Source organism: Amborella trichopoda, chromosome 12 (genome assembly GCF_054954075.1).
Source record: "Amborella trichopoda isolate Santa Cruz 75 chromosome 12, AtrichopodaSantaCruz75HAP2 v2.0, whole genome shotgun sequence".
Taxonomy (NCBI): Eukaryota; Viridiplantae; Streptophyta; class Magnoliopsida; order Amborellales; family Amborellaceae; genus Amborella; species Amborella trichopoda.
The window spans coordinates 8,381,723-8,404,176 of record NC_142347.1 but is presented as its reverse complement, the minus strand read 5'-3'; the positions used below and the strand labels follow the sequence as shown (position 1 = coordinate 8,404,176).

Here is a 22,454-nt window from a genome sequence, read left to right as displayed (position 1 = left end):
GATATATAGGAAAATAGTTTTACGATAAAGGGATCCCCTTTGATACAGCCAATAACCTATATTTTTCACCTATGGTCAACGCAATCTAGAGCGCCGGGTCCGGGGTAGAACCCCTGACGACATATGAGCTAAGTGAGCCAATATTGGATGAAGAGGTGGAGGAAGTTAGAAAGTAGATTGAAGAATATAAACAGAGTTGGCCAAGAACCGGCATTACTCTCATGAGTGATGGTTGGTTGAATAAAGTTAGCAAAAAGGAGTTTGTAAACTTCTTTGCCTATTCCCCAAAAGGTACAGCTTTTTTGTCTAGCAAAGACGTATCAGGGACGAGGAAGGATGCAAACTTCTATGTACGGCTATATGATCAGATAGTTGAGAAGATAGGAGATAAGCATGTAGTCCAGTTTATTACGGACAATGCGCGTGCCTGTGTTTCTGCAGGCAGCAAGTTGATGGATAAGAAGAAGCATCTAGGATAGACCCCGTGTGCTGCACACAGCATCGATCTGATGTTAGAAGAGATTAATGAGATCAAAATTGTGAAGGAGATTCTACAGGAAGCGAGGTTGGTGTCAAGATTTATATATACCATTATAAAATTTTATTTTTCTTCAGAGAACAGTCTAAGAAAAAAGAGATAATCACAGCCAAATCAACTATTGGGGAGAAGTGTAGTTTTGCTAGTAAAGTGATCGAGATTATAGAAAGAAGGTGGAACCCCAAATTTAGACGTCCAATTCATTATGCAGGTAATTATATATTTATATTTAGAATGTTTCATTCTAAATTATTTTTTTATGAAATTTTAAACTCTATCTATATATTTTCCAAGTTACTACTTCAGCCCAAAATTTTTCTATTTGACATCTGAACATCCCCACAAGATCATGAAAGGGGTCAGATACATTATTGCCAGGTTGGAGAGAAGCCATCAAAAGTAGGTTGCAGCAATACAAGAGGTATTATTTAATATTTCGATAAGAACTTTATTGAGTTGTTATATTTGTGAGGAATAATGCACTAAAACGAAATATTTTGTTTTAGCTTGCTATGTATAGTGATGCTATAGGATCATTCGAAACTAGACTTGCTTGGAATTCTCAAACTAAGATGAATCCAGGTTATCCCCTAACTAATATTTTGTTCATTCATATATTTAATCTTATGAATTGTTCTTGCCCTTACTATGCTTTTTACACTTTAATCCAGCTGAATGGTGGTAGATATATAGTAGTGATGCACCTCACCTAAAGAGGATAGCAATCAAGGTGCTCTCCCAAACATGTTCTGCTACTCGCTGTGAGCGAAACTGGAGTACGTTCCAATGGGTGCACACTACTAGAAGGAATCGACTCGCGTCGGAGAAGCTTCATTAACTAGTCTACGTTCATTACAACTTAAAACTCCGAGAGCGACAAATAAGAAGGAAGCTTGAAGACTATGGGCCGATAGACTTGGACACAATATTTGTTACAAACACAGCAGAACAATTGGTAGTAGAAGAGCCAGTGTTGCACAAGAGAGCGTTCCTTGAGGCTTTCGGTGAGGAAGATATTGAAGAAGGTGATGAGCAGCATGAAGGAGGAAGCAGCCCGCCATCGTATCTACAATTCGTCAGAGATGTTGGTGATATTGCACCAAATGAGGGAGAGTGAGAAGGGGGTCTAAGGGAAAATGAGAGAGATGATGATTCTGAGGCCACTCAATCCCAGCCAAATTATTCACATATCGAGTCCCAACAACAACAGGGCAGGATGAGCACGATAGTGTAGGTGAGTATGAACGATGGACAAGCTTCGGGGATTTTGGATTAGGACTACAACAAAACACTAACACTCAAGGATTTGGGTATAGTCAGGTGCCCACTAATTTAGACGATTCGTTTTTAGATCAAGTCAATGAATTGTCACCCGAATTCAATCAATGACATCAGTGTGACCATGATGAAGAACGACGTCGTTTGTCATTTTATTTTTAGATCGTATGTTACAAATTGTATGCTTTATTGTCGTTCATGTATGATAATATACTTAATCCATGATAATTCTATGTTTATCCTTTTGTGTGATGTAAATTAAATGGTAAATAGTAGTTCATGCCGGGAAAAAACATATCAATATTCGCATATTCATGCAAAGAAATGAAAATTATTAATGGAGTACCCTTTGTTCTTATTGAATTCCTAAAAAAAACATTTATAATGAATTTTAATAATTTTTTCAAATTTTTTTTAAAGTTTAATCCGACCTATTCTCGATCCGGATCGCCGATCCTGATGGGTTTTTTAGATGGCCGATCCGGATCACCGATCCGCTTTTTAAACCACTGGTAGCACCCAACTCCAAATGTGATAAGCAAAAGAGTAATATAGAAAAAGGTGATCTCCACATTCTTCCATTGCCCTACATATAAAGTACATATTAACCATAATTTTACTCATCTTCATTAAATTATCAATTGTTAGAATGTTTCCTTGAAAAAAAATCCATAAGAAAACTCTAATCTTTAAAGGAATCGACCAACTCCATAATCTGTGTAAAGATGGACAATTCCAACTTAAGTGGTCATAAAAAGAGCAACGAATATGCAGATTTAACGCTGAAAATTCCAACACTTTCGACTTCTCAGACAATATCGTCATATACCAATTGAGAGAAACGACATTCTTGAATAATCTTTAGCAATTTAGCATATTATGTAATCACAATATCAAGAATCCTATTTCATGTTAACTAAATTCTCCAAACTCCTATCGCGAAGCAAGTACCTCACTTTCTATACCTCTCTATAATCAAATATGCTAGTTTAAGATTGAAATTTGAGTAATGATTTAATGCAACCGTTGTATAGTAATATGATGCAACGGCCTTAAACAACTATCTTATATCCATTTGTTTGATTCAAATTTTGAAATATGCACACTTTTCATTCTAATGAACAATCACAAAAAAAGAAAAAATTGAAAACACAACCTAGAAAGTATTTTTTAAGCCCAATTAACATAGGTTGTTTATTTTGGTGAGATGCTTAGATCTAGGTCTTAGAAGGATTTTTTCATTTTCAATTTTTTTGGATGGTTTTATTATCATTAGATGAACAATGGTAAAAAGTAAAAAAATGATTTTGAATTTATAACGGCTAAGATCTTGAAATTCACAAAATGAATGGTCTGGATTCGTTTGGGGAGGGGACTTATTTTAACCATATCTAGGGTTCAAATTATTATTATTTTTTTTTTGGATTGATTATTGAGATGAAGAGAGTGTGTGTACAAAATTTAAGATCATACAAATGCCACAAACATGATTTTCTAGAAATATTGCTCCATCATATTATAATACAACCGTTGAAATTTATTTTAGTGATTAATATGTACATATTAATGGTAATAATAAAAAATGCCTTCCAAGATTTATTAATATATTTTATGGATATTTAAAAAAAGTCCATGGCTTAATGTACGTGGTACTTTCGAGACTCACATCAGCAAAACTCTACCTTAATCGTATACCAACTAGTGGGTGTCCAAAAGCGCTCACCGTATAACAAACACCGTCGATGCACTCTACAAGCATTCCAATCCTCTCATAAGACCTCAGGTTGATCTTAGCCCTCCGTTGCTGGAAATGAAGGCATTATGTCCTATCAAAATCGATCCACCAGTGGTATGGTGTGTGTCCCGGGCTAGGGCCACCACTAAGGGCGGCAATGGACCCAGACCCGAGACACGCCAGGTGTACTAGATACGGGTTTGGGTATGGATTCAGCATTTGGACCCAAACAATATTCGTGTCTTGGTTTGGGTTCAGCTGGACCCAGCCTGTCCCCTGTAAACTGTTGGAGATTAAAGATCACATACAATAAGAACTCGTAGTTATTTTTAAATATTAAACGATAAATCTGAGTATTTAAAATCTATTTTTTTAAACTATTAAATGACAAACTTAACCACTTGAAATCTGTCATCTTTCACTATTAAACGACAATTCTGACTACTTGAAATCTACCAGATTGTAAACTTGTTGCCAATAATTTGATATATATGAACTTGTTGTCAATAATACGGTATATGATGAGAAAAAAAAGGCAAAAAAAAAAAAATAGAAGCTAGTGTAGCAATGGACCCGACAAGGCGGGTTCGGGTCCGGCTGGACTTACCCGACCAAATGCCTCCCCTAGACAATACTTACCCTTCTAATATTTCCTTTCTTTAACCGTCCGTACACGACCTGCAACGGGCTATAGCCGGTCGGCGCACCAGCAACAGTGCAGTGACGTAACGGCAGCACTTTAACGAAGCACTGCACCCAACCCTGGTTAGAGTGAGAAAGAAGAAAGGTGGAGAGAGAAACTCAAAGAATGAAGGGTGGAGGAGGAGAAAGGGTTATGGAAGCTGGAAGACCTTCGCGCCTTGTTATCTCTCTGATCCTCATCCTCCATCTCATCGCCTTCGCTCTCGCCATTGCAGCCGAGAGGCGAAGAAGCACTGTATGTTTCTCTCACTTAATTCTCTTTTTTTTGTGCAGTTTTCTCTGCTTTTGCTTCTCTGTATCCTCGTGTTTCTATTCTTTCACACTGAATAATCGCTGTATGCTTCTTCTTCACTGCATTTCTTCACTCTATCTGGAAATCCTTCTCATTCTTTCGGTAAATCTTGATCTTTGTGTTCAGTCTTGTTTGCTGATTTGTTTGCAAACAGGGGAAGGTGGTGCCTGATAAATACGACGAAGCTACCTATTGTGTTTATGACTCGGACATCGCTACGGGCCTTGGATTGGGGGCATTCTTCGCCGTACTGTTAGCTCAAGGCCTGCTAATGAGCGTCATCAAATGCCTCTGTTGTGGGAGGGGTCTAACCCCTGGTGGCCCTAGAACGAAAGCTATCATCTTCTTCGTAATTTACTGGTATATTAAATCCCTAAAAATTATCTTAACAAAAGATCCTGAAGTTTGCCATAGATTTACGGATAAAGATTCCACAATTCCCTTGAATTTGATTGATCTATATTATTTTCCCTGAACACTTGCAGTTTACTGTTTAAAATCATGGAATCTCTCTCTATAGAACATTCTTTTAAGGGTTTGAGCTTTTTATTTTTAGGTTAATGGCGGCGAGTGCAGAGCTATGCCTGGTGGCCGGGGCGGCAAGGAATGCATATCATACGAAGTACAGTGGGGTCTTTGGTGTGTGGAACCCGTCGTGTGCCGCCCTAAGAAAAGGGGTTTTTGAGGCGGCGGCGGGGCTGGTTGCGGTGGCGCTGCTAGCGGCGGAGCTCTGTTACACGTGCTACGTGAGGGCGGCGAGCAATGGCTTCTGGCAGGCCTACAAGGGCGATGGTGAGCGGAGCGTCGGCATGGCTGGATACCAAGGATGATGAATGAGAGAATTTCAGATGGGTTTTTTAAAGAAAAAAAGGGTAATTCGATACATAACAAGATCTAGGGTTTCTTCGTGATGGGTTTTGATGCCATTTTCTGGTATGGTCATGTTTTTTCTTTTTTGTTTTTTGCCTGCCCTTTGGAAAATGATGCGTCTAACTCTTAAAAGGAAATCGTAATTTATTAAATTTGTCGTCGGAAATGTCTTTAGCACTATTAAATGCGATCCTGTTCTTCTTTCGATGATGGATAATAGAAAAAGATTAATGTCTGTCTCGGGCTCGGGGCTCGGGCTCCGGCTCGGCTCGGCTCGGCTCGGCTCGGCTCGGCTCGGCTCAGGCAACTGGCGACATTATGGGCCCAGCTTTTTAAGGCGGAGCTTGGCCTGGCCCAAGCTGGTTGGGAGCTTTAATGATTTGGAATACATTGGGGCTGGGCGTGTTTTGGCTGCCCAATTTTGGTGATATTTTTACAAGAAATTTATTAAATTACTCACAAGAGATGAAAAATTTAACATTTATTTACATACTTTTTTATTATATTTCAAAATACCAATAAAATGACATGTGGCCTTGAGTTTGGGTGGTTGCAATTAGGCACAATATTAAAAGGGGATTGCACCTTTTGTAAAGGGCGGTGATAGATACTTATAACCATCCAATGTGAAATCTGCAAGCTTAGGTGTAACTAAATTTGAGAAATTTTTTTTTGAGTTTGGTCAATTAAATAACGGCAGCCACCTGATTGGATATCTAATGGTCAAGATAAATTGTCACCATCTTGTGCAAACGGTAAATAGTCTTATTATATACTTTTCCTATTAACGGGAGGCTTGCATAAGGTTGATCAAAGTAATGCATACCTCCAAACTTTATGTTTTCAAAAATTTTAATGGCCCGATAATTTATTTTTATCTCTAACTACAAAATTTTAAACTCCAAAAGTTGATCAAATCAAGTAAATCTATAAACATATGGAAATCTTGAAATGGACTGTCAAGATGTACTATTTTTGGAACTTCAAAATTTTTTTTTTTTTATATCTATTTATCTCGATGCCAATATAACCAATAAGATGGTTTTTTTTTTCTAAGAGAAGTTCAAGAATATTATTAAACCATCAGAGGAAATACAGCAATACTACAAAATTACATCATCATAGACAAGCATCTTTGTGAGAGAAATACCGTTTTTTGCAAGATTATCGGCCAAAACATTAGCCTCCCGATACACATGCATAAAGAACATATAAAATGAAGGTGAAAGGTCAAAGATTTGAAGCAAGAATGATCTCATCTCCCATGAAACCTTCTACTCTTTATTGTACAAGTTGATGACATTCAAAGGGTCCCCTTCAACCATACAATTAGATCAAAGATCTTAAGACCAATAAGACGGTTTTCCAATATCGAAATAGTTTTTTCTATTGGATTTTTGAAGCGCACCTTAATTTTATAATTATGGTGTGAGGTGTCATCCTTATATAATTTTTAAAAAATATTATATTAGGTATTTCAATAAATCCCTTTATTTTTATTGAGAAAAAAAAATCGTGGAAAGAGATGAAAATCAAGATGGCTCATCCATTGTTGACAGATGAGAGTTGGGAAAGTTGCATTGTGGAAACCCCCTCCCAGCTCTTGGGTTAAACTGAATTTTGATGAGAATTCTAGAAAAAATGGGCAGATCGCATGCTATGGGGAAAGAAAAACAAAGTTTAGGTATTTCAATAAATCCCTTATTGGGACTGGGGCTAGGTCTAAAAATTAAAAATAAAAACTTATTGTTCTGTTATATATATTTTATACAGGGTGGGGTCGACCAAGACCCAGACCCAAACCCTAACCACCTAACCCTAACCCAAGTGGGTCGGATCCATGTCATTTGGACCCAGACTCAACTTACCCAGTTCGACACATGGACTCAGACCCTCCGACCCAGCTGGTCCACGGGACCCAATTGCAACCCCTATTCGCTAGGAGTCTATAGGACAATTAAAAAATTAGTACTAAGGTTTCTACGAGTCCAAGGACTCGTTTGGAGAAATAAGGACCCCTCCTAAAATTTTATTTTTCAGATGATGTTGGACTTAATTTGTAAGGAATATAAGGGTGCGGTTTGTACAGAGTTGACGCTTTAAACAATTAAAGTAAAGGCACTTTCAAATAGTGCCAAGAAATGTGATTTCAATACTGGAAATTTTTGTTGATAGCCTCTTAAAATATATTTTTATTATTAATTATAAAATATAAAGCTTCAAAAATAGTATTGATCAAGCTTGTTGGGTTTGGTGATTGCCAAATCACCATACTTATATTTTTCTTTCAAAGATTAATAGTATTATGGTAAAATGAAAACGGAAAGGTTTCTATGCTTTCTCCCTACAACATGGAAGATCTATGCTTGCTGTCCAATTTTGATCAAGAGAGCTACTCACCGTTTGATCTTTAGATCCGACATCTCAAAGTATTTTATTTTTAAGTTTTTTTATACAAATTGTATGGGTATGGAATTTGGTACGTGCAATCTTCTCATTGGGGTGCACTTATAAATAATATTAAAAATAATTTTTCGATAAAATATAATGACCAAAATATCTCTTGAAATTTTCAGAGGTATTTTGATCATTTTATTTTATTGGAATTTTTTTATATATATTTTTCGCTAGTGCGAGTTTAATAGAGGATTGAACGTACAAAAGTTGTTATCAAAATAGTTTATATAAAAAAATTTAAAATAAAGTAGTGTAGAGATGTGACATTGTGATTGGGACAATCTTAGCCCTCCATTCAGAATGGACGGTTGGATAAGGGGAAGTATATAAGTTTTATGTTGTAGAGGAAGCATAGAAAGCTTGCCCAAATAAAAATGGATTTTCTTGAGAAGCAAGAAAGAAGCTCAAATGATTTCTATAAGAAGGGATCAAGGATAACATAATATTTATCCTTTTGAGGGATATCCAATATGGAGATGGGTCTCCAAGAAAGATATGGCTTCCGAGAGAGAGGCAGTATTTCTATGAGTTTTGAGTTTGTTAACTTTCACTTCTAGACAGATAAAATCTCTCGGTTGCTCTCGAGGTTATCTTTCTGGTAGCGGTATTGTAATGAGAAATAAGATATTGATCGACGATGTTGCTTGGTCGGGAAAGTGAGCTTAGAAAGAAAGCTGATGGTCTTTTACCGATGTTTAGAGATAAATATTATCTCTTGTAACCTAAAACTGTAATCTTCATTGTGATAGTGGAATTCTACTTGCTGAGGCCAACCCTATGGGGTGAACCACGTAAATTATGTGTTGTGGTGTGTATTTTTCATGTTTGATTTATTTTTTGCACTCGGTTTATAATTATATTCATCTACTTCGCATTTAGCCAATCATGTATACAATCTTGGGTGAGATCCATATTTGGAATTCCTAGTTTCGCAAGCTAGGGGTTCCCAAGAACCCTACAAAGCTTATCTATGAAAACTTGTAAATCTTGGAAATCGACGGTCCACAAATATATTACAAGATGCACTATTTTCAAATTTTGAAATTCTTTTTTTTCTCATGTCCATGTATCATGATTCATGATGTCAATATTATCAATTTGAGGATATTTGAGCATCAAAACACCTATTTTAGTGAAATTTTTGAGATCAGCTCTAATTCGATTGTTTATAGCCCCGGCTCTATACTCTTTTCATTTTTAATCAGGTAGAATACGGCTACATAAATTTTACGGACTTTTATTGACTTTTTAGAGCATCAAAAGGTGGTTGAAATGTAAAGATGGGCGAAAGTTGAGGACATTGTTGGGTTCAATCTACCGGTTTTCTCAAATTCTACAGCAGTAAAACTGAAGGACTAGTGGAAGGCAGCGTTTTTATGGGGCCCAAAATAGTTCCCATTTATTTATTAGGATTTATTTTCCGGGATTCCCGGTGGATTACTTGTCTTTGGGGAAAGCAAAAGCACTTTGCAAGAAAAAAAACAAAAAGGGTCTGGTGTCATACTGCCCTTGCATTTGTAGCGACTGCCCATTGTTGGGAATAGTGACTCGGGCCGGGTGCTGGGCCCAATCCCAAGTAGGAGTTACTTGGTCCGAATTGGGTTAGCAACAAAAAGCATTAAAATAAAATACAAAAGAAAAATCTAAAAACTAGAAAAGGTGTGCTTAAAGTAAATTAAACAATACACATCAAAATGAAGCTAAAAAAAGTGACAAAAAATGGACTTTGAACAAATAAATTTGTGATCAAGGTTATTTTAGAAATAATAAAAAAAAGAAGGAAAAAAAGAAGTAAAAAGGCCAAAATACTTTCCAATCTTTGCCAAAATGATAAAAACCATAAAAAGAGGGAAAAGTTTATAAAGAGTCAAGCTCTAAATGATCAAATTAGAGCCTACCTCAAAAATTTCACTAGAAGAGATTGTTTTAATGCCCAAATATCCTCAAATTTATCATCTCGACATCAAGATACATGAACATGACAAAAAAAATAGATTTTAAGTTTTGAAAATAATGTATTTTGTAACGCATTTTTGAATCGTCAATTTTCAAGATTATCAAGTTTTCGGAGATCAGCCCATCAACACTATTTTGAAGCTTTAAATTTCATAAATAAGGATAAAAATATATTTTAAGGCTGTCACAAAGATTTCAAGTATTGAAAACACATTTTTTGGCACTATTTGAAGGTAGGCTCTAATTTGATTGTTTAGAGCCTAGGATATGTACAAACCGCACCCTTAAAAAAAACTTATTACAAATAGACTCTTTATTTTTGGGATTTTCTTTTTTTAACTTTTTTTAAGTTCTCTGAGTTAGATGCTCAACTCGGTTATGCTCGCCAGGGTCGCAAGCCTGAGTGCTTGGAACTCGTCCCGAGTAGGCAAACACTTTTATTACTCTTTTTTCTCTCCGGGGTGCGGCTTGTATGAAGCCTAGGCTCTAAACAACAGCCTACTTTTAAATAGTATAGACATGTGGTTTCAATATTGGAAATCTTTGTGATAGGCTTAAAATATATTTTCATTTTTATTTATAAAGTTTAAAGCTTTAAAAATAGTGTACATCAACAAATCTATAAAAACTTGAAAATTAACGATCCAAAAATGCATTATAAAATACACTATTTTCAAAACTTGAAATCTATTTTTTTCTTATGTCCATGCATCTTGATGTCAAGATGATCAATTTGAAGATATTTGGGAAACAAAACAACCTCTTCTAATGAAATTTTTGAGGTAGGCTCAAATTTGATTGTTTGGAGCCTCAGCTCTATATACACTTTTCCCTTTCTCTCATCACTTTAGGATTCACTCTCGCTTCACTTCTTGAACCACATGAACCCGTAAATCAGCCTGTTGCTCCATCAAAAAAAGCCCTATCTAACTCCTCAAACTCATAATCCTTAAAAAATGTAGCCCATGTTCTCCGTCTAAGGCACAAACCAGTCTCCCATGACCACTTTGGAGGACGAGAAAAGGCAGTACCTGTCAGCCTAAACATCACCGCTATGAAAGAGGAGGAACTGAGCAGAGCATTGCTTTGTGGCATGTTTATGAAAGGATCCCAATTTGTGTGAGCTCCATTTTTTGGGTCTTGTAAGTCAATTAGGGTGTAGGATTTTGAATAAGAAGAGAAGGATGTTCTTCCTGCAAAGGGGGCTAGAGAAGGGGGGTTTCGGGCTTTTGGCTAGTCAGGATAGCTGAGGAGATCCAAATAATGGCAGAGGAATCACATATCAGCTTCCCCATTTTCTATTGAAAGATGGCTTACGCCGTACTCTCTCACACACATACACACATAAGAGAATTCCTAGAGGTAGAAAGACTTAGAGCAAACATTCTCTTCAATGAGGATCTAGTCACCCTTGATCTCCCATAACCAGTCCAAGATCCACGTATAGATCTTGGAGTTGCTTCTAGGACTAGCCTCCTAGAATTCCATTATGTTGGGTTTATGTGGCCATTAAAAGCTTTATTAGAGTTTGTCAAAGCATTTTATATAGTGAAACATAAACTCAGTGGGAATGCGGTCTTCTTGTGGACCATACTAGGTAAATGTTATTTACCGGTACTCAGATTAGATTCGACGTGCTAGGCAAGTCGAGTTGAAAAAACCTAAGGTACCAGGGCATATAATTAAAATCGATGAGGGTTCAGTGGGTCTACCCTCGATGAGGTTGGAGTATGCTCGAATGAGTGAACCGAGTGACTATGGCTCTTGTGTGTGATGGACAACCTTTAGAGACAGGCTAAAACATCATCATCGTATTATCACACGACGTGTACATAGATAGCCGTATCGAGATAGCAATCTACCAGTGAGGGTGAAGCGTGTACATGTGCAAGAGATTACCCTTATGCACCATGGAGCCATGGTTGCATCATGGTCTGGAGGACCATGGATTTGTCCCTAGGGGAGAATATGAAATCCATAGACTGAAATTACATCCCTTAACCTATTGGCTAACTTTGGTGACTCGAACATAAACTCCTGCAATGGACTGTGAGTCATGAGAACCTCTAGGCCAGTTTGAAAAAGCTAGTGTGGATCGTAGTCCACAGTTGAAAGTGGAATGCTTTAGTATATTAATAATTCCTAGATCTATACGAATATGATTCCCATCAAAATTATTTAGTTTTAATTAATTTATGTTTTATAATTTTTAGAATGATTACTTGAATTTTTTGTGATTCTCTTGATATTTAAATTTTATCATTTGGGTATATAAAATTTGCAAAAATCATTTTATAGTATTTTAAATAATCAAAGAGAAATAAAATATTATTTATAAAAATCAATTTTAATAATTTTATAATTCATAAATATTTCAGAGGACTCATGGAAGCCCACCATTGTGACGTGTGTGGGGCCCACATAGGGCCCCATGGGTGGCACACCCCACTTATTCGGGGTAATTTCTTATTTTCTAACCTTGTGAATCAAGGCAATCAATTAAATTGAAAATTTATGGAAAGTGTTTTGTAGAGATTTTGATTGAAACAAGAATATAATGCTTTGTGATTTAAAGAATTTTGATCATTCAAAGATCATGTGAATAAGAAATGAATATCCATAAAATAGAAAGTATGGGCAATATTTTCCTTATTTAAATAGAGGATAAAGTTATAGCACATTCATTTGAATCTTGATGGTGAATCTAAGGAATAGATGACTTCCATCTCGGTCCCCAGAAGTCTAGTTAGATCAATGGTCTAGATTTGATCTCACTAAAGATGACAAACCCTAAGGCATAAAAAATCTATAAATAGAAGCTCTCCCCTCGTAATTCTCTGCATATCTTATCTCTTCTCTCAAAGAGCGCTCTCTCTCTAAGCTCTCCTTTTCTCTCTTTAGGGGCCATGCCCCACCTAGGGCTGTCTCTCTCTTAGTGAGTTCTAAAATGGGAGGGGCACGCCCCAAGTAAGCTATCTCTCTCTCTCTCTCTCTCTCTCTCTCTCTAGTTGGCTAAAAAGAGGGGGCATGCCCAAGCTAAGAAATCTCTCTCGCTCTTGATTAGTCTCTTATCTCTCTATGATCAAGCCAAGGGGGACTTGAGAAAGACTAAGGCATTGAGACCTTATCAATTTAGTTCTAGATCAAGATTCATATGCTTTTGAAAAGGTTTTACCGTACATAATAAAGTCAAGAGACCGATCATTGATCCCGAGCACTATTAAAAGGAGGAGACTTGGCATGGGGTGGTGTACTAAGTCTGGCTGAGGTAATCTCCGACAATTTTACTTATTTTAAATCTTATTTTTTTATTGTTATTTTTATTCCCATAAAGCAATGTGTCAAGGTTTTTGTTTATTGAATAAAGAGTTGTATTTAAACGGTAGCAAGTGAACACTATTTTTATTTGTTTATTTCAAAAGTGATTTATTTGTAATTGGACATTGCAAGTGATCTCGTTGGTCTAAGAAAAGAAAAATTTTAAATATATGTACACCATGTTTTATCACATAGTCCAACTTTCACATTCAACACCCAGTAAAGTGAAACCAAGAACTAAGCATCGACTTAGATAATTCACCCATTAAGGTAGAGATATCCACATCAATAAGCAAAGACAATGTCATAACAAGGGCAAATAGTGAGGTTGAATCCTCATCCCATGAGTCCCAACACAACACATTGTTAAAACTTATTGTTGATCAGTCAAAGCATAACCTGCACTAATAAGTTGTTTGGCTAGCAAAATCATTTTCCTAACATGTTCAACTACTAAATCATTTTTTATTTATTTTGAAATTAAAAAATAGCATAAAAATAATACCAAAAAAATACTAAAAGAAAATAAATCGATATGCAATTTACTCGGATCTGTCTCTAAATATACGAGAGACTTAAGGTTTCATACCAAATCCTATTGACCAAGCCATTTTGGTGACAAAAAACTTTGAGAGTCCTCTTTGGTGAATCTCATTCACATGGCATCTCTCTTTTTCATCCTTCTTTACCCTTTTTGTATTTCTTATCTTTCTTGAGGGGGTACCCCTTTTTGTAGACAACACATTTAGTTTGTAGATATATTATTCATAATATGTAGGAGTTAAGATCCAAATGTACTTTCTGCCTTAATTCCCTTAAGTGTAGCTAATTAGGATTAACATGTTGCCAACAAACTATTAATCCTATGAATGATTTGAGCTAAACATGTCATTAGTCTACTAATGACTTACATAATAGGATGTTATCCAAGCATTCCTATAGTTTGATAAAATATATTAGAAATTAAATAAAGTTTTTATATCTATATTATAAAAAAATAATTCTCACAAGGAATCCAAACACATCATTAGGTTTTCCCTTCAGTGACACTGGGTTTTCTCTCAAGTGCAACTCTTATTAAAGTTCAATAATGGATCCAAGTATATGACATTGTCTCATGTTAACTACATTAGATATCACATATATTGCAATATGGCTTTTGTACCATTATTAAAAAATAAATTTCAGAGAGAAAAATGCATGATAGGCCATATTTCCAACACACATTACACTTAAGTGCCACCAACCTAGTCCTCCTCTTCCAAGGGTCCCATCAAGGTTCTTACATTGAGGGGTAGCACAACATTGAAATAATTCCAAAATTACCACCAGAGGTACAAACCAAAAAGGACGTGTAGAGGAGTTGGGTTAGCAGTCATCCACTCCCGAGCCAAGTGGCTCATTCGTGCCTCCGTAGGCTCACCACCAAGGGCACTCAAAACCCCATATCATTATTTTGCTTTCAAGCCTTACCTCATAATCAACTCCTCATAGAGCTGTCATGTATTGTTGTATTTTACTTTGAAAATATTATGTATAAATGAGATATTAGTGTTCCAAAGTATAATGTACTGGATAAGGTTTTGTCTTATTTTTAGAGAGAAACGTAGTAGGCTATTTATCCAACATTGAAGATGTCGATGATGGAAGTCTTCCTTAAATCTGAGTTTCCTCTTCATTCGTGTTCTAATAACCAAGGGAGAAAAGGTCTACACGGAGCACATGTAAAATGCAAAGGCGCACACATGTGTGCAAGGATGCAAGAATATTTGATGGCACACTTTTCACTCTGCACAATGTATAGAGTCTTTGGTGGTCAGGTGAACTGTGGCCCACCAGTGACGACGCGTATATCAAGATTGAACCAGTGGCTTGGTATGCTCTGGGATTTATGCCCCACTAGTAGAATTGTGTATAGTGAGTGATGGTTTGTCTCATGCTTCTAAAGGGGTGGTGGTTGGTTTTTTGGAACCCGAAGAATCACTACGTGACTGTTGACTATCTTATTCCATGTCAGTTATAGCAGATGCATCACTCTGATGGTTAAGATTCCTAGCGATAGAACTCTGTAAAGAATTTTAGAGAGAGATGAACTATTTTAGAAAATAATTATGCCCCACAATGTTTGTGGTGGTTCTTTCATTCTATATATAATGGTAATACAATGTTGTAGTATGCACTTTCGTATCTTGTTAAAGGCAATATACATTTTCTTATCTTCTACAATGGCAATATGCACTTCTTATATGCTACAATGGCAATATGCGCTTTCTTATCTACAATGGTAATATTTTGTTTCTATTACTACCCCTCAAACTCGGCTGGGGAGGCATTTGAAGCTTGAGTTTGAAGCAAAGATCTTGAGAAACATTTTGTGGCAAAGTTTTAGTAAAGATATCAGCTACTTGATTGCGAGAGGAAACAAACCGAGTGATAAGTAATACAAGAGCAACATTTTCATGTACAAAATGATAGTCTAACTCAATGTGCTTTGTCCATACATGAAAAACAAGATTAACTGTCATGCAGAGAGCACTAATATTATCACAAAGCAGTGTTGGTAGTTGAGGAAGAGGCAACCTAATATCCTGAAGAATAAAATAAAACCATGTTAATTCTGCACTGAAATGAGCCACAGTCGATTGTTTCTTAGCACTCCAAGATATGCAGTTGGAACCAAGATAAGTGCAAAAATCAGTAGTTAAATGACGAATGGTTGGACATCTAGTTCAGTCAGCATCAGAGAAGGCATATAACTCAAGGGAACTAGCATATTAGATCTTATACCATATGATTGTGTACCATTGAGATAATAAAGAATTCGTGTAACTGTTTGAAAATTTGTCATTGTAGGGGCATGCATAAATTGACACACTGTATTAACAATATGAGAAAGGTCTGATCGCGTCATGGTAATGTATTGAAGTGCACCAACAATGCTTCGATAAAGAGATGGATCAGGAAACAAATCAAAATTCCCATGAATAGTATTTTTCATTGCCATTGGTGTTGAAATAGATTTGGCACCACGCATATGAGCACGATCAAGAAGATCCCTTGCATATTTGCTTTGTGAGAGAAAAGTTCACCTAAAAAATGAGATACCTTTATTCTAAAAAAGTAGTGAAGAGATCCAATATCTTTCATTGAAAATTCCCTACCAAGTTGGGAAATGAACCATTTTTAGAATATCGAAACTGCCACTAGTAACCATGATATCATCAACATAAAGGAGAAGGATAATCATACCTTGAGTAGTACCAGAAACAAATAGAGTGAATTAGCGATGCTGAAATAAAACACTAATGATATTACATATGCACTAAATCAATCAAGGCCCGATGTGCTTGCTCGAGACCATATAAGGCTCTCTTTAATTTGTAGATATGAGTTGGATATTTTGAACTCACAAATCCAGGAGGTTGCTCCATAAATACAAATTCCTTAAGAAATCCATGCAAGAAAGCATTTTTTACATCAAGTTGTTTGATAGGTGAGTGGCACATAATAACTATAGTGAGCACAATCTGAATACTAACAATATAATAACAGAATTGAATGTTTCAGAGAAATCAATTCTAGCAACTTGATTATATCCTTTAGCAACTAGTTTAGCCTTAAGTCTCTCAAAACTTCCATCAGACTGTAATTTAGTTTTATAAACCCAACGACAATCAACAACATTCATACCTGAATAACGTGGAACTAGCTCCCAAATGAATTAACATGTAGGGCTTCAATTACCTCTTCCATCGCATAATACCAACCTGGATGACTCAAGGCAGACTTAATAGATTTAGGTTAGCCTCAAAAGTAGAAGCACTTGAGATTACTACCATGGATGGGAGAACCCGAGGTCTATGAGTATCATCTTGAGTTTTTGTTACCATATGATGATGATGATGTTCATGGGTTCGTAAAAAATTAGATCGATTGGTTTCTTATGTGACAACATTTTCAACACCATGATTGGGTGTTGTATTATCATGGACATCTTGTATTACTGTTGTAATGGTGACATCTTCTTCTATAGGTGAAGTTAGAGAGCTATCAATGTTGATGGAAAAACCAGATCCCAAGGGACCATATACATCAAGGATGCCCTATATGGGTGGTCTATGTGGAGGTGATGAATCAGAAGAGAAAGGAGTTTGTATGTCAGGCTCGTAACATTCTGACCACTATGCATAAGTGGATAGCTCCTCCTGAACCTGAGCACTTTCAAACAAAGAATTGGGGTTAGCATAATGATAAATATTTCCATCAAAAACAACATGTTTAGAGATATAGACTCGTCCGGTTGGTGGATGTAGATAGCTATAGCCCTTATGCTTGATACTATAGCCCAAGAGTACACAAGGACGAGAACAATGACTAAATTTGTTTGTAACATAGTGTCGAAGCTATGAAAAACATCGACAACCAAATACTCAAAGTGATGAGTAGTCTGGTAAGCATCCAAACAATGTAAGTATGGTGAATCCATTTTTAAATTGGTAGAGAGAATTTTATTGATAACAAATACTGCAGTATGGAATGCTTCAACCTGAAAATATTTAGGAATTTCTGCATGAAATATTACTGTAATACCCAATTTGACAATATTTCTATGTCTCCTTTCAGCTATTCCATTTTGCTCAGGAGTTCCAAGACATGATAATTGTTGCATGATTCCAATAAATTTTTTCTTAGCAAATTCACCACTTCCATCACATAGAAAAACTCGAATTCTTTTATCAAATCTCCTTTCAACCATATGATGAAATTTCATAAATGCTGAAAAATTCAGATTTTTTTCAAAGGATAAATCCAAGTAAAACGAGTATAATCATCAACAAACACCACATAAAATCGATAACTCTGCTTAGATAAAATTGGAGCAGGGCCCCATAAATCTGAATGAATCTTAAAAAGAGGTTTAGTAGAGGTTTTACCAGTACCACTAAAAGGAAGCTTATAACTTTTTCCCATCTGACAACCAGCACAAACAAAATGCGATTTATTCCATGCATCAACATTAATCAACTATTTAGATTCTAAATAACGAACAACTTTATTTTGAGGATGTCCAAGACATTGATGCCACACATCTTCTAATGTTCTTCTATTCCGACTAGAGAATAAAGTTTGTTTCACTTCTTCAAATACATACAATCCTCCATTTCTACTCCCACTGGCCAGAGTTCTCCCTATGCTCATTTCCTTAATCAGAAAACTATTTGACGAGAACTAACATGTTCTTTTTCATTTCAGGTACCAAAAGAACATTAAAAGCATTGAATTTTCTGACCCAATATCAAATATTTGTATCACCAACATGTGAAATAGTTAATTGTTTATCATTCCCAAACCATAACCATATCGGTACCACTATAGAGACGAAGATTTTGCAACTTACTTATATCTTTGTCATATGAGTGGAGGCACCTGTGTTTGAGAACCATTTTGAGTCTTGTGAATCAACTATAGCCATTGAAGGAAAGGCTTAAGGAGTATCTTCTGCTTGGTAGGTTTGGTTGAATCGATGTAAACATTTTAATGCACTATGTGGAAATTTCCCACAAATTTGACACTTTTCTCGAGATGTCCGTGTTCACTATTATATCTGATAATCTTGTTGGAAGTCGTGTCGCATAAGAAGTGTAACACCACTTTCTTGATTTTTCTTGGGCACCCCACGACCCACATTACTGATTGGACTAGTTTGAATAAATCCACGTCCTCGAGAGTTGAAGAACTGTTGACCACCAAAGTTGTTTCTCCCTCTACCTCTGTAATTTTGGTTACCTTTATTGGGTACAAAGTATTTTTGTTGTCCAATAAAAGCCATATTTCGATTTAGATCTAAGTGTTCTTCAAGGACATGGGGCTGATTTCTAATCTCATGGCTTTGACGAAGAGGTATAATTTTATAATACGAAGGAGTCAGAGGTTTAAGCATAACGGTAGAAAAAGTCTCATATTTTAGACCATGTCCATTAAGAAGCCAAAATACCTTATTTTCATTTGGTACATGTTTTCTAATGGCTGCCAAATCATCACAAATACTCTTGAAATTGCATATATATTATGATAGAGTTGAATTCCCTTTCTTGTAGAATTGGAGTTGCTGGGTAAGTTGGAACTCCCTAGCTTGAAAATTACCTGCATAGGTATTCTTAAAGAATTTCCAAACATCTGCAGAAGTTTTAACGCCAACAACAAGGCTAAAACACTCTTTTGATAATGTCCCTGTGATCCAGGCTTTAAGAAGCTAGTCATACTTTAGCCATGATATGTAGTCTGGGTTTTCGATTTCACTTTTACCATCAAAAGAGTGAATCTTTTGACTTAATGGAGGGCAATCATCATTTATGAATCTAAAAAGTTCCCGACTCTCACTCAAAGACACAGTTTGAGTTTCCCATAGTAAGTAGTTGTTCTCTTTCAATTTAATAGACACAAAGTTTCCTATATTGAGAGTGGAGGGATAGAAATACTTGTTTGATGAGGATGAAGTTTCCATTGGAACAAAGAGATATTTGATGAGAGGGCAAGAGAGAGTGGATTTAGATTTTTTTTTTTTTGAAAAATTGGGTATATAAAAGCGATGATTGGATGATATGGTTATTAGAGATAAAATATAATATTGCTTGATGGAGGGAGGATGATATCTTAGAGAAAAAGCAATGGAGGGAGAGAGTTGGACGTTAGTGAGAGTTGGCTATCAGGAAAACAAATTTGTAAAGTTTACAAAGATGTGTAGAGAGAGAATAGAAAGGGTTTGCAAGTTTGGGAAAATGTTTGCAAGATGATGTCTTTAGGGGGTTTGCAATAATGTTGAGAAATATGAATTGAAAAAAAAAAGGGATATCGAATGGAAGGGGGAGTTTAGTGTTGAGAGAGAGAGAGAGAGAGAGAGAGAGAGAGAGAGAGAGAGAGAGAGAGAGAGAGAGAGAGAGAGAGAGAGAGAGAGAGAGAGAGAGAGAGAGAGAGAGAGAGGAACAACTACCATGGAGCTGAGATTGAGATCGATGATCGCTCTGATACCATAAAAAATTTGTGAGAGAGATGAACTCTTTTAGAAAATAATTATGCCCCACACTGTTTGTAGTGGTTCTTTCATTGTATGTATAATGGTAATACAACGGTGTAGTATGCACTTTCGTATCTTATTGCATTTTCCTATCTTCTACACTGGCAATATGCACTCTTCTATCTTCTACAATGGCAATATGCACTTTCTTATCCTATTACATTATACAATAGTAATATTTTGTTTCTATTACTCTTGACCTAATATGTACTTGGATAGTCATACGGAGTAGGTGAAAGACACCTTATCTCTCTATTAATAGAGACTTCTTTCCTCCAATTTATAGTACAAAAGCTGTACTCTGTCCAAAGTGTTTTGTGAGAACTTTTCTCTCACTAGAAAGAAACAACTTTAGCGCTCTAGATCTTGTTATACTTATGCATTTGTATCGGCAATATAGTTTTCACAATTTTCTATTACCATGTATCTCAAGTATAAATTTGCCCGTTAGGAACTTTGATACATACTTATTCATATCAGTAAAGGGGATATATTGCCTTGAAAAAACTATCCATTGTGCATGGGATCATGGAGATTGAAACTTATTTGTTTAATTTGTTTGTTATTTTGCTTCGTTCCGCCCTCAATTCTTACAAGTTCAAGTCAATATTTTGGATGAAACATGTAGTTCCTCAAAATTATGAACATTGACTATTTTGATAAGTCAAACTTTCAAAGGTGACAACAAAAGCTCTTATTTTATTGACCACGCTTACGTTAGTTTATATCATCACTGGCCCTATGATGTAAGAGCTAGCACAAGTGGAAGGAGAGATAGATGAAAAAACACAACAACAAAAGGGGAAGTCAAAACTTCGTAGGAAGTGGATGGATGATGACTTCATAGGCAAGGGACATCCTCAACGCACTCACAAGCCTCGGAATACTTTAATATGGGTCTTTGTCCACATCAAAAGAAGTATAGAACTATTAATCAGTTATAAGTTTGAATAGTTAGGTAACCAAATATTTTCGATTTCTATTTACCTTGACTTTAAATTAACTATAGTGGAACATGATTCATGTAGTCAACTCCAAATAGTTGGGATAAGTTTAGGGTGATGATAGAAAAAATTGTATTTTCTTGATAACAATTAGTTGTTTTATTTTGTCATATTAATTCTTATTATTGATGAGTTATATCGTAAAAATAAAATTTAAATAACACAATAAGTGAAAATTTAAATAAAATATTGATATTACGTTGGAATTATCATTACTACTAATGAAACCATAATTAATTGATATTACAATGGAATTATCATTACTACTAATGAAACCATAATTAATATTGTTGTAGTAAATAGGTTACTATATTAATTTTAATCATGATAATAATATAATTGGTACATTACTATATTAATTAGTACATTACTATATTAATATTGTTGTAGTAAATAGGTTACTATATTAATTTTAATCATGATAACAATATAATTAGTACATTACTATCCTTAGAATTTAGTATACATGCTCACGACTTTCATTTGAAAGTGTACTTAGCTCTTTCAACATGTATTCTTTTAATTTGGTTTTTCATTTTACATAGAAATAAGGTTTAGGTGAAAAAATTAGTTTTAGATGTAATCTACCATATCGAAGATTTAATAGTCGATTTTGCAGCAACTCTTGTATCAAAATATTTGTAATCTTTCAAATTCTTCATTACTTTGAGATGATGGAGATGGGGGGAAGTTGGGAGATGATATGATTTTGAGCCACCTAGTTGGCAAAATAATTAAAATCCATAAAACTATAAAACTATATTTTTAAGAAATGAGCGCATAGGATCATAGTGTACATCTATTCCCTATGTTAAAAGTCCCTCTTACGAGGATTTTTACAATGAGAACCACTAAGAATAACGAGATGATTATTCTAAAAGAAATTGAAATCAGAGTTTTCTAGCACTTACATGTCACCCCGCTAAAATTGGGCAGTGTCTATTTATATTCAATCTTAAGACATTATCTTTTCAGGCTACATTATTTTTTTTTCAAGTGCATAAAGAGTGCAATTTGGGATATTTTTAGTTACGCTGAGGTTGCCAAAATATAGAGTCCTAAAAATTAATCCTGGGGTTTTCTCCGAGGGAGTAAATCTTGCAATATACTCCAGCGGGAGTGTAATATCTCTTAGCTCAAAATACTATACATTGGTTTGAAATTCTTTCATCGGCCCTCTGGAACAAGGAGATTTAATACCAAAATTCCCAAGAGCAAGGTATTTCCTG

General features: G+C 35.6%; 1 protein-coding gene across 1 annotated transcript; it reads left to right on the top strand.

The window, feature by feature from the left end:
- Nucleotides 1–4,319: 4,319 nt before the first annotated feature.
- Nucleotides 4,320–5,581, top strand: LOC18445597 (uncharacterized). Its single transcript, XM_006855734.4, has 3 exons — nucleotides 4,320–4,488; nucleotides 4,700–4,905; nucleotides 5,102–5,581. The coding sequence occupies exons 1-3, from the start codon at nucleotides 4,360–4,362 to the stop codon at nucleotides 5,373–5,375; spliced, it is 609 nt and encodes a 202-aa protein (XP_006855796.1). The 5' UTR covers nucleotides 4,320–4,359; the 3' UTR covers nucleotides 5,376–5,581.
- Nucleotides 5,582–22,454: the final 16,873 nt, after the last annotated feature.

What these genes read in the sequence shown, in the direction of transcription:
- LOC18445597 (XM_006855734.4), top strand. Translation starts at nt 4,360, where the DNA reads ATGAAGGGTGGAGGAGGAGAAAGGGTTATGGAAGCTGGAAGACCTTCG. An exon ending in CCGAGAGGCGAAGAAGCACT is followed by an intron (nt 4,489 to 4,699) that starts GTATGTTTCTCT and finishes GTTTGCAAACAG; the next exon opens with GGGAAGGTGGTGCCTGATAA. An exon ending in ATCTTCTTCGTAATTTACTG is followed by an intron (nt 4,906 to 5,101) that starts GTATATTAAATC and finishes TTTTATTTTTAG; the next exon opens with GTTAATGGCGGCGAGTGCAG.